General features: G+C 35.2%; 1 protein-coding gene across 3 annotated transcripts in view; it reads right to left on the bottom strand.

Moving 5' to 3' along the window:
- Window positions 1-12,790, bottom strand: part of UBE3C (ubiquitin protein ligase E3C) — a 239,318-nt gene that overhangs the window by 80,805 nt on the left and 145,723 nt on the right. For all 3 annotated transcript variants that reach the window (XR_002823455.1, XM_023727980.1, XM_004372762.2), the window contains exons 15-18: window positions 11,942-12,029; window positions 7,714-7,811; window positions 6,325-6,457; window positions 2-249 (exon numbers count right to left, since the gene is read on the bottom strand). Coding sequence is in view for 2 of the 3 variants with exons in the window: in XM_023727980.1 (XP_023583748.1) it covers window positions 2-249; window positions 6,325-6,457; window positions 7,714-7,811; window positions 11,942-12,029 (567 nt within the window). In the remaining variant the exon portion in view is untranslated. The remainder of the gene's footprint in view (window position 1; window positions 250-6,324; window positions 6,458-7,713; window positions 7,812-11,941; window positions 12,030-12,790) is intronic.

The following is a 12,790-nucleotide window of genomic DNA, read 5'->3' as shown; positions in this document are numbered from 1 at the left end:
CCTTTCCAAGCATTCTGCCTAGGAAGTAGTAATGTCTGGCAAAAGAATCTCCAACAAGCATCTGAGCAGCTGGGTTGGGATACAGAAGCCCTTCATTAGTAGTCTTGAAAAAACCCTGGTTGGGGTTAAATCCGGATTTCAGTAGTTCATTTAGAAACTCTCTGAAAATGCCGCCACCATCAATGCCGGCTTCATCCAGGCCATGGGCATTGAGTAAGTGCACACGGATCCGCTTTTTCAAGTCAGGCTCTGTTAAAAGAGGGAGAAGGGGAGGCGCAAAGAGAAAAAATTTTAAAACAAAAAATTAAAATAAATTGGTATTACAGGGAAGTCTCGGGGGGGGGTGGAATAAGAGTATTACAGATATTTTTATATAGGACTTAAAACAGCAATGTGATAAAAAAGAGACAAGGATTTTTGCTGATCAAGATTTTCTCTCCAGAGTCTACAATGGGAAAACGAGAGAAAGCAGTTCCTTTACATTAACACATCAAGAACAGAGTGTGGGTAAAAGAGAGGTGCTTAAGAGAAAATAAAATCATCCCACATATTCTAAAGGATACGAAAGATTTAAAAACTAAAAGAGAAGGGGAGAGGAATTAAGGACACAAGGATATTACTGTGACCGAAAGTTATTGCCATGAAAGGCCCAAAACAGAAATGAGTAAAGAGCATGACAGTTGAAATGGACATTACACAGACCCTCTGAGAGAGGTCAGTGATAAAGGAACGAAACTCTCAGAGAGTCAGTAACCCAGAATCTACACACTCTTTTAAGTTATATTTGGCTGAAAAAAAGAGAGAAATTATTGGTTATATGATCTGCTGCAAAGAAAAAAAAAATTAAAAAGCTGCTTAACTATTCCCAGTACCTGAGAGAAATTTCTTAGGCAGGGCCTCATAAGGACAACATTATGTAGCAAATCACATGTTCCTGGACACTGTTGCAATAAAAACAACAAGCCTTCAATTTTGGCTTTAGGAAACCTGTTGTCATCGAGTCGTTTCGACTAGAGGACAGAGTAGAACTGCCCCACAGGGTTTCCAAGGAGCAGCGGTGGATTCCAGCTGCCAACCTTTTGGTTAGCAGCCAAGCTCTTAACCACTGTGCCACCAGGGTTCCGGCTTTAGGATACAACCCCCAAATACAAGTCAATAAAAGCTACTCTATCAAAGGTCAAAACAAGTTGGTCCAAGTAGGAAGTGCTCGGATGGAGAGACTTAATCAGAGAACAGATTTTAGAAAGTCACTGAAAACATTTTTAACTTTCTCCAAGAACATTCTATCACAGTTGCAGGGTACTTTGCAAGTAAGAAAGAATAGTAGAGGTGAGAAAGAAGGAAGGAGGAAGTGGGGCTTGGGGAGTGTTGCTGTGTCAAATAAGTTAGGTAAACATGAAAAAGCAAGTGTTACCAGATTTATATACTGTACTACTTTTCATGGGCTTTAACGTGCTACTGATATCTTTAAGAGCAGGACCTAGCATGCAGTGTCAATCAAACATATATGACTCAGATCTCTAGAAATCATTTTGGAAAACAGGTTTAACACAATTATGTTTATAGTCATCATGCAGAGAAGTAACAACTTTGCCATTCTTAAGTATGAGATAGTGTTACCTCTATGATGCAAACGAGGAAAAAAAGCACAGACCTTCGATGCCAAGTAAACTTTAATAACGATATTTTTCTTGGAAGCAAGGTAAACAAAGGAGTCCCTGGGTGGTGCAAATGGTTAAGTGCTCCACTGTTAGTTGGTGGTTGGTGGTTAAACACATTGTGGTCCGACTAATTACAGATTGATTACTATCGTGTGGCCTTTCTAGCCATGGCCTTGTAACTCCCACACAGGTGATTGTGTGATAGGGTAATTGTGGCCCACCAAGGGGATTTTGGTCAGTTTTGCCTTAAAAGAGAGCCAATTCCAGAGCAGAGGGGAGGAGCCCACCACCACCAAGGAAGAAGAGACCAGCAGCAGACACCTGGCAGCAGGAGACAGCATGGTGGGCTTCCCAGCCCACGCAGAAAGAAAGTTGAGTGCCTTTGGGCAGAGACTGAGGGTCAGGGAGAGGCGTGCCTGCGTGCAGAGCTAGGGAGAGGCTGTCCTGATGGAAGAACTGTAACCGTTACTTCCCGAATAAACCCCGTAATTGTGAGTATGGTCTGTCAGTTCTGTGTGGTCATTGCAATGAATTATCAAACCCAGTAGAGAGTGCTGTGGGAGGGACGGCTGGTGTCAGAATTGGTAAAGATGGTGAAGAGAGGAGGTTTGTCTGACCCCTGCCTCACAGCAATCAGCCTTGGGCTGTTGATCTTGATCTCCTTCCCCATGCTATTTTTTTTACACCCATCCAGAGGCACCTCAGAGGACAGGCCTGAAGATTTGCTTCTGAAAGGTCACAGCCTTGAAAACCCTATGGAGCAGTTCTACTCTGCACACATGGGGTCGCCATGAGTCAGAATCAACTCGACAGGAACTAACAACATCAAGGTAAAGAAACCTAAATAATCTGGGCTATAGCTTGCTTAGTACTTAGTAAAGGAATAACAATAGCTACCATAGATTATTTACCTAGGCTAGAATTCTGCAGGAAATTTTATGTATAATATTTCAAATCCTTTTAACTATCTTGTAGGTTAAGAATTATCTCCATATTGCAGTGAAAAAACCAAGGACAAGGAAGGTTAAATTATTCATCCAAAGTCACACAGCTAATACTATAAAGGGTAGTGCCATAATTTAAAAATGTCTGCTACCTACAAAATCTGAGCTGTTTTCCACTAAAACATAATTTTTTTCTTAACTATACTTATGACACATGACTTATAACACATGAAGAATATTTTTTGCACTGATTCCACAAAGAAGTTTTTTGCATCTGTTCTGATTAATATGATACAAAATATGTTCAATCTCAAGTTTTAGGTAAAATGACAAAAGAAATATAAGCAGATAATTATAAACTCAACAAAAAATATGGTTGGGTATTTCTTACCTTTACATATATCCTTTCAAAACCCAGTTTTAACAATTTAAACATTTGTTATATATAATTTTCAAACTGATTTTCAGGGATTAGTAGCAGCAAATTTTGTAAAGATTATGTTAACTCTTCTCAGTCAAACTGTGGAACTAATATTCTAAGAAGAGTCATCATACCTGTCAGCCTCAAAGGCCATTTACAGGATTAGTCCTTCAATTTTTGCTAGAATTGAGATTTTGTGGTTCCCTAAGGCTAATTTCTGTAAACAGCAATATACAATAGCAAAATAATTCCAGAACCAAATCAAGCCTTCGAGGTAAATTGCTACTATTTGTTCCTAAGAATAAATTAGAAATACCTACTTAAACAATCAGATTTTAGTGAAAATACTTAAGTAAAATACTAGATTCTACCCTATTACAAATTCTTCTTCATGAAAACAATGTAATTAATTCTGCCCACCAAAGAAAGCAAAATAAAACCAACCAACAAACAAAAGCACAGACAAGTGTGGCTGTCAGGAACTGACTACAGTACAGTCTGGAACCAGCTCTAGCATATTCTCATCCAAGATAATGAATGGTATCAAAAGCTTACTTGGAAGCATAGGCACTGCACTACATACATGATCTAATTCTTACAACAATCCTGTGAATAAATGATTTTATGGATAAATTAATGTTCAGACCATGCTCTTAAACAGGTAAAGTACTGAAATAAGGCAGTCCAATGGCATGGAAAGACTATATGTGGGCTTTAGAGCAGCTGCCATCGAGTCGATTCTGATTTATGGCAACCCCATCTGGTCAGAGTAGAACTGAGCTCCACAGGGTTACAAGAAGACCTGTGTTGAATTCTTTGCTCCATCAGCAACCAACTGTGTAACACTAGATAAGTTATTAAGCTTCTCTGAGCTTCACTTGGTCAATTCACTTCCAAAATGTGGCTAATACTCACCACACTTCAGAAAATTGTCCTGAGATGATATAAGCTAAAGATCATCCATAAAGGATGGATTTGCTTTAATGACTAGATGATATATAGAATACAGGCAGTGCCTGGGTTACAAACGAGATCCGTTCCTGTCTTTAAGTCAAATTTCTAGGTAAGTCAGAACAAGTGCATACTGTTCTTACGTCACTATGAGTCGGAACTGACTCGACGGCAACAGGACTTATTGCAAAGAAAGGCTCAAAGCCTTTTCAATGATTTAAAAGCTGCACGTGCAGCAAGTGAAGGTGATTTTGCTGAAGAATTTGCTGCGAGTACAAGTTGGTTAGAGGAGCCCTGGTGGCTGCAGCAGTTAAAGTGCTCGGCTGCTAACCAAAAAAGGTCAGTGGTTTGAACCCACCAGCCACTCCGTGGGTGAAAGATGTGGCCGTCTGCTTCTGTAAAGATTTACAGCCTTGGAAACCCTATGGGGCAATTCTACTCTGTCCTACAGGGTCACTATGATGGGAATCAACTGGACAGCAGTGGGTTTGGTTTTGGTTAGGGGGTGGTTCAATCGTTTCAAAGTAGGGCAAATTTTCATAACATTAAAGGGCAGGTATGAGTTGTCCATGAGTTGCACATCCGTAACCCAGGGACTGTCCGTACTTATATTAACTGATTATATATAAGTGAGCAGTTAACAAAGCAGTTCAAGCCATTTTCTCTTAAGTAAAATTAACATTTTGAGATATTTAACACTACTAATTTGCCTGGCAAAATGCCATTCAAACAAATTTAACACATGGTTTTAGAAATTATTAATGAGGCCCAAATTTGAGAACATTTATAAAGATTTTAAACACTATACCATAAATATTATGAACAGAAGATTTTTCCAAATCCTTTAACTTCAAGGAAGAATAATTATCAACATGGTCAGCTTTTGAATAATTTTTAAAGTTTAAGGACTCATTAAGGAGCCCTGGTGGCACAACAGTTAAGTGCTCAGCTGCTAACCAAAAGGTTGGTGGTTTGAAACCATCCAGCAGTTCTGTGGGAGAAAGAAAGATCTGACAATCTGCTTCCATAAAGATTACAGCCAAGAAAACCCTATGGGGCAGTTCTACTCTGTAATACATCAGGTCATTATGAGTCAAAATCGATTCAAGGGCACCTAACAACAACAACAAAGGATTCATTAGGTAATTTGGGGAGTAATGTCCTAAAAAACATCATCTACATGAAACAGCTGTAAAAGTTCATTTGAATCACAAAAAAGATAAATTTAAAATAGTTAATTTAAACTGTTGATAAATAAGCACATGTTCTTATTCTGGCTGAAGAGTTCACAGGAAGCCAAAAGCAAAGCAGTGCAGAATGAGTGAATGTTGAGCCTTCTGCTTTAACCTCACCGGTAACACTCTTCCCCCTATTATACGATATGACTCGAGTCCTAACTCTTCATGAAGCCTTCCAACAGCCATTAAATCTCACTTCTCTACACGCTTGGTACTTAATACCATGCCAATCATTTGTGAATTTATCACCTGTTTTGTCATATCTATTGTGGTTTTTTTCCAGGGTTCAATCACATCTGGCAACCTACCGCCTCTCAAAGATTTTTATCCAGATCCTGTCTAAGCTTTCATTTTTATTCCATTTTCAATGCTTCAACATTGATTTAATGCAGTATGATAGGCATGGTATTAATTACATTATAACTTTTAACACCAAATGCCAAATATTAACATAAGACGAAACATGGTCATTGACCTCTACAAGCTGCCCAAATTAATGCTGCAATATGATTCTCTAATTCTCTTTTATCTAAAAGTACTGTCAGTGAAGCACATTTACACCCTTTTATAAAGAAATCTGGATTACAACAGTAATTACTTTAGTAATTTAATTTGGCTTCAAATTTATGATATTTATATAACATAGTATATTTACATTAACAACATAGAATATATATTACTGTCTATAAAAATTTTTAGCATTATAGGTTGTCAACTAAATTTGAGAGACAGATATTAAAAAATAAAGCTTTCTGTCTTAAATATTTAAAAAGAGTTCTCTTGCAATAATTATTTGTCAATTTTCAGCATATTATTTGATAATACCTCAAAATTTGACCTACTATATTCTAATTTTAATAAACCAGTGTAGACTTAGAAATAGACAGTGGTGACAATTGCATAAGATAGTGAAAGTAATTAATGTCATGACTTAAAAAATGGCTAAAAGGGCAATTTTTTGTTATATGTATTTTACTACAATAAAAATTTTTAAAAATCATTATAGAACAAAATGATGGAAAGTAATTTTTTAATGATCACTTTTTTCTAAAATAATTCCCCAGCCTCCCCAGCCATATATATATACATAAAGAGAGAAATATATATACCATTTTCTGGTGAAAGTTTGTCATAAGCATCTTCATAAATATAATTTCTCCTTATTGTGACATTAATTCCATCCAGAAATGGACCATCTCCTTGAACTTCTTGTTTATCTGCATAAATCAGCCTTTGAAAGATCTAACAAGTAGAGGAAGTTGTAACGTTATTAGAAATACTAATCTATTTATTATAAAAATTGGTATAAAATCGCTAAGTAAATCTTATCTTTTATATATCCACAAATTCCAAAATGAATTTTAATAGCCAAAGTATCAAATACTGTATGTCTTGTCAATAAATGTATATTTATATATGTGTAACATTGTTCCTTTTCCTCATTATACAAAAATTTAAAAATTCCATGCTATAGTATATTTTCTTCTGTAAACCCTTTATAAAAACTCACGTGGTCAAAGGCAGAAAAGAAGAATAGCTTAGTAAAGTTGTATAATAATATTAGTGAGAACGTCTCCATAATACTGAAATTTAAATAACTGATGCTAAAATCCAGTAGAGGGAGCTCAGGAATTATGTAACTGTGTGTGCGTGTGTGCGTGCGTGCGTGCGTGCGTGTGTGTGGAAAACATTAGTAGCTTTTAAAGTAACTCATTCATTTGTTCACCCTAAAAGGTAGGCCTATAAAAATAGCCTTGTGAATCCATTACCAAAGAATAGAGCCTAGTAACTTTCATAGATTTGCTAAATAAATTTGGAAAATAACATTTCTCCAATAAATAATGTACAGGGTGAGGGAGTATTTAGGAACTCTGTACTTAGCATACAGTTTTTCTGTAAACCTAAAGCTGCTCTAAAAAATAAAGTATATTAAAAAAAGAAGGATTGGGGTGGAGAGTAAAGCTTTCCCAAGAAAGGAAACAGGGAAATATGCATTCTTCCTTGACTACTGAAATATTTTAGATAAGAAAAAAAGAAAAAACTTCTAAATTTGGAAACAGATAAAAGTTTTTGCATTAGTCAAAAATCACAAGACAAGAAATTAAGACACTTGTCCATTTCTTTTTTTTTAATAGTGTTTGTGATACATTATTTTAACATGAGCGTACAGCAGCACACCTTTTAAAAAATTTGCATTTTCCAAAAGAACGCAAAATTTACTTGGGGAAAAAAGGCCCTTATACCCCCTTGTCAAAAAAATACAGTACAATAGGCCTTTTAACAAATTCTAAGTTTGTACAAAGAAGTATCCGGCTGGGGTAAGCTTTTATAAATTATTATTAGCTATTACAATCTAATGAGAAAAATACAAGTAATACAATTAGCTAGACACTAGGCAATGTTAGAGTTTTTTTGTTGATATGTTAGTTTTAACACTAAAATTACAAATAACCATGAAACATAGCGAGTTAATCTATGAAAGAAGCAAAATTGCATACCTTTACACGTTCCTCAAATGGAACTACGAAAGGCAATTCTGTGAGAATGGCGAGTTGTCTTTCCTCAGATACAGAGAGTGGTGGCGACTCCAAACCCACTACAACAAATTTTAAAACCTTAATGAGTTAATCTCTATTTTCCTTTGCATTTCTCCTGTCACCTATTAAGGCCAAACCAAAACAAAACCAAGTTCATTGCTGTCGAGTCAATTCCAACTCATAGTGACCCTACAGGGCAGAGTAGAACTGCCCCACAGGGTTTCCAGGGAGCGGCTGGTGGATTCAAACTGCTAACCTTTTTGGTTGCTTTATACTTACTCTTTAGTCTAGGCCTTTTAAGTCCATGAAAATTTTCTATAGCTATCTCTGTAGCAAAAAATACATTTTTTTTCCTCACTATAATTACCCTGCAAAAAGCCCACTGGGATTGGAATTCTCCAAATATAAGCTCTGCTTATAACTACGTAATATATTCATTTTGGTGGTTGAAATTTTATACAATAAATGTTCAACTAGCTGGAAACTTCCTATAATGACTAATTTAAGTATCAGTCATTGAAAATATCAATCAGGAATTATTTTTATGTGTTTGAGAACACAACAGAGTTTAATAAGAATTAGGCATAATTTTCAAAAATTAAGTAGCTAGTCAGTCCACTACTTGGAAACATCGGTTCAGCAGACATTTTCCCTTTTTGAATTACAAACACCAGGCATACTAATAGACCTAGGAAATCACACAGGAAAAGAGCAGAGCAAAAGAACAACAATAACAACAACAGATGTAGGTACTTTCATTGAGAAAGAGGTAACAAAGGAAGTTTTAAGATGAAACAACCTACTGACAATGTTCGGATAAAAGGACACAACGATCAAATCTCTCTACCATCTCTCTAAACATATTCTTAAGAAATACTAGGTTCCTCACATTTACTTTAAATAATGCTGTAGTATAATGTAATTTGATATTTAAAAATAGAACCATTATAGCACCTTAAAACCCTTAAAATATTTTAATTGTAAGTCATTATTAAGTATAAGATTATTATGCCAAGAAAATGTAATTAGACTGGACATGGTCTATAAAAATGAGGGTTAAATACCTTTTAAATTAAAAGCACATGTACAGGAAATATAAACTATCTGTTTAACAAATCTGGTTATCTAGCTAATTTTATCTATACTTCTCCATCAAGAGTGACCATTAAAGATGGAAAATATGGGACAATCATCAATACATAGGGTATTTAGAAATTCAGATTCTTCAACTTGAATAAATGAAAAAACACAACTAAACACAACCTGATGAACTTCAGCAATGTGACAGCGTGTTCTGCCCCAAGTCAAGTGCAACTAAGTAAATCATATATTACTGGCTATTTATTTTCACACCATCATGTTGATTATATATTTTAAAATAATGTAGTGGCACTAAGAAGAGTTAGGATGACATCCCAGAGGTTTAAATTTTGTCCTTAAAAGACTCTGCCTACCAATGGGGCACAATAGCCCAGGACAAGGATAGAAGGCAGGAAGGGACAGGAAAGCTGGTAATAAGGAACCCAAGATCGAGTTGGGAGAGTGTTGACATGTTGTGGGATTGTTAACCAATGTCATAAAACACTATGTGTACTAACTGTTCAATGAGAAACTATGTGTTCTATAAACCTTCATCTAAAGTACAATTAAAAAAACTTAAAAAAAAGACAGCCTGCTCCAGTATGTTACTGTCCTGCAAATAAATAAACTCTGATCTGGAAGAAAATACCACTAATGAGAAAAAATATATATTTTGGTCATTCAATAGTAGGCCTTTGGGCAGATAATGCCTTCCTAGAATCTATATAATCCATTCTATAAGTTTTTTTCATTTTTTGGCTTTATAAATAATATGCAATCATGTGACAGTAAACAAAAATAAAGTTATACTGAAAAAGTAATCTATATATACATCTGTTATACTTCAGGAAAAAAAATGAGTTAAAAAGAAGTCACCCAAAAAACAATATGAGAATGAGAAAGTAACAATGAGAATGAGTTAAAACAAAATAATTGATGTAATAATAATTAAGGCTCAAAAGTCTTAAAATGACAGGCTACGATCAAGTCCCAGACAATGGCACAATGGCTAAAACTGAACAAAATTCAAAATCGTTTAAGTATCTTCTAAAATCAGCAACAAAAGCAGGACTAGTTTAATAATTTATTTATGCATTCTTGAAACATCTGATGATGCTTACAATAACATTAAGGGAAGAAAAAAATAGATTAAAATAACTGTTCTATTTATTTATTCATGAATTCATATGACTCCAATGCAGGCTGCTAAAATTTCTGAGCTACATGAGCTATTTCTTCCTCTTAAACCTCTCCCAATCAACTGTGCCACTATAGTTAATTTACCCCTTGGTAAACTGCTGGGCCATCACTGGAAAAACAACATCCCTTTAGGAAAAATATACAAGACAGTATTTATGTTTAAAGAATACATGGACACAAATTTGTGACAGCATATGGTAATATTTTAAAACTCAAAATTTGTTCACTGAAGCAAAAATAGAAGACATTTGGTGACAAAAAATAAACAGACTACAACGCATACAGTGATGGCTACTTTACTAAATGAATCAATATGTTAAACACCTAGATTTAAACACAAAAGGATATGCTCTTTCTCACAAATTTTATTCTCCATTTTTTTGTGAAAAGATTTGAAACAATATTTAACATTTTGGAATCAAAGGATGTATCGCTTAACAATTCTAACAAGGAAATACAAACCTCAAAGAGAAACTGCTTATAAAATCAATACTGGTCAAAACATGAGCTAAGCAGCTATAAAACATTAAGCAAATTGACATAAGATTCTAAAACTTGAGTCCTGGTTTTTACTAAAAACTAATAGCAAACACCAACCTCACAAAGCTTATCATCTACTATGATGGAAGCTTAGGAAAATTTTCAGAACACACAAAGATTACCAAATACTTCTACACACTAAATCCCAGTAAAATTAAACACTGAACTCTAGTAGCCCCATCTCCTTCACTGGTCTCATGAACTAAAATTAAGAATAAAGAAGCAAAGGACGTGGAGACTCATGCCTCAGAGATGTCTGTAATTCATAAATTATAAAAACAGTTTACACTGCATCTTGGACACCTCAATCAGACAGGTGCTAGCTAGTAAGAAAAATAAGAGGAGAAAGGTCCGTTTCATGGAGTAAAGGCAGGTATCACACTAACAGCACAATTCACAAAAGAAAAAATAAATAAATTGGATTTTATCAATTTTAAAAACGTCTGCTCTACAAACGATATTGGTAAGAAAATAAAAAGACAAGCCACAACTGGGAGAAAAGATTTGCAAATCACATATTTGATAAAGTAATTGTATTCAGAATATATAAAGAACTCTCAAACCTCAATAATTAAAAAACCATGCATGAAATGGTGCTCAAAATTATCAGTCAGCTGGGAAATGCAAATTAAAACCACAGTGAGATTCTATTGCACATCTTTTAGAATGACTAAAATAAATTTTTTTTAAATGACTTTTTAAAAGTGTTGACTACAGTATAGAGCAACCGATGCTCTCAAACATCGCTGGAGAGAGTGCAAAACTCTTTGGGAAGCAGTTTTGCAGTTTCTTATAAAGTTAAACATATACTAGCCATATGACTCCCTTCCAGAAATTTACCCAAGTGAAATAAAAACATATGTTCACACAAAAACCTGTAAGTAGATGTTTATAGAACTGTATTCCTAACTGCTAAAATCTGAGTGAAAAAAAAAAACTGTTCAACTGATGAATGGCTTAAACTGTGGTACATCAATACAACTGGATACTGCTCAACAATGAGACAGGAACAGACTACTGATTCACGCCAACAACACAGATGAATCTTAAATGCATTGTGCTGAATGAAGGAAGCCAGACTCACAAGGCTATACAGTATGATTCAATTGAGAGACATTCTGGAAAAGGCAAAACTATAAGGATAAAAAAACAAACCAGTGGTTGGGGAAAGGGCTGGACACAAGACAGCACAAGGGAAAGTTTCCGGGGTAACGACATTAACTATTCCATACGGTTGACTATGGTGGTGGGTGCACAGCTGTGTGTATCAAAAAATCACAGAAATGGAGACTGAAAGAGAATTTTACAGTATGCAAATTATACTTCAATAAGCCTGAGTTAATAAAAGTAAAGCTATTTTAGAACTCACCATCCAGGGTAGACTGTAATGGACCTATTCTTCCCATTCGCCGGAACCTCCACACATTTCTGGATGATGGTACATAGAGCTGGGTGACCTACGGGATTATCAATCCTTCTTTAGTACTTTTTTGTGCTCTATTACAAACTTCTAACTTGATAAATCTGAACAGAATTGGCATTTTAAACTTATAGGCCTCTCGCTTTGACCTCCTATCTTCTTGTTCTTTGTAGGCTACCTTTTCACGCCCTGTCTCTTACACTGGGTGTCCTTTCACATTTTTATACTGCAATTATTGTTTTCTAATGAATCCAAAAGGAATCTTATATAGATGTGTAATATCTGGACACAGTAAAATATCATAATTGCTTTAGTGGGCAAAACCCATATCACACTTAAAAAATTAAGTTTCTTACTATTATCAAATATCCAATATCTCATAATTTTTTTTTTCAATTAACGTGTTTGGATTAGGATCCAAATAAGGTTGGTACAGTACAACTACTTCTTAATACTATCTCTTAAGTTTCGTTGAATCTATAGGTTCTCCATACCCTTCATTTTTTCTCCTTGGATTTTTTTTTATGAAGAATCGGAATCATTTGTCCTGCAAAATTTCCCACGATCTGGATTTTGCTGATTGCATCCTCATGGTGTTGTTTATCATGTACCTCAAACCTCTGTATTTAGATATTAAATCTAGCAGTCTGATCAAAGTCAGATTTGATTCTTTTGGCAATAACACCTCATAGGTAGTATTGCGTTCTTGTCATCGAGAGACACATAGTGCTGGCTTGTCCTTGCCCAGATCAATAGCTACTCCAAGTACAGGTCTGTAAACTGTGACAGGTTAGAACT

This window comes from Trichechus manatus, unplaced genomic scaffold (genome assembly GCF_000243295.1).
Source record: "Trichechus manatus latirostris isolate Lorelei unplaced genomic scaffold, TriManLat1.0 scaffold00020, whole genome shotgun sequence".
Lineage (NCBI taxonomy): Eukaryota > Metazoa > Chordata > Mammalia > Sirenia > Trichechidae > Trichechus > Trichechus manatus.
The sequence above is the reverse complement of the archived record's forward strand: the minus strand, read 5'-3'. Positions and strand labels throughout refer to the sequence as shown.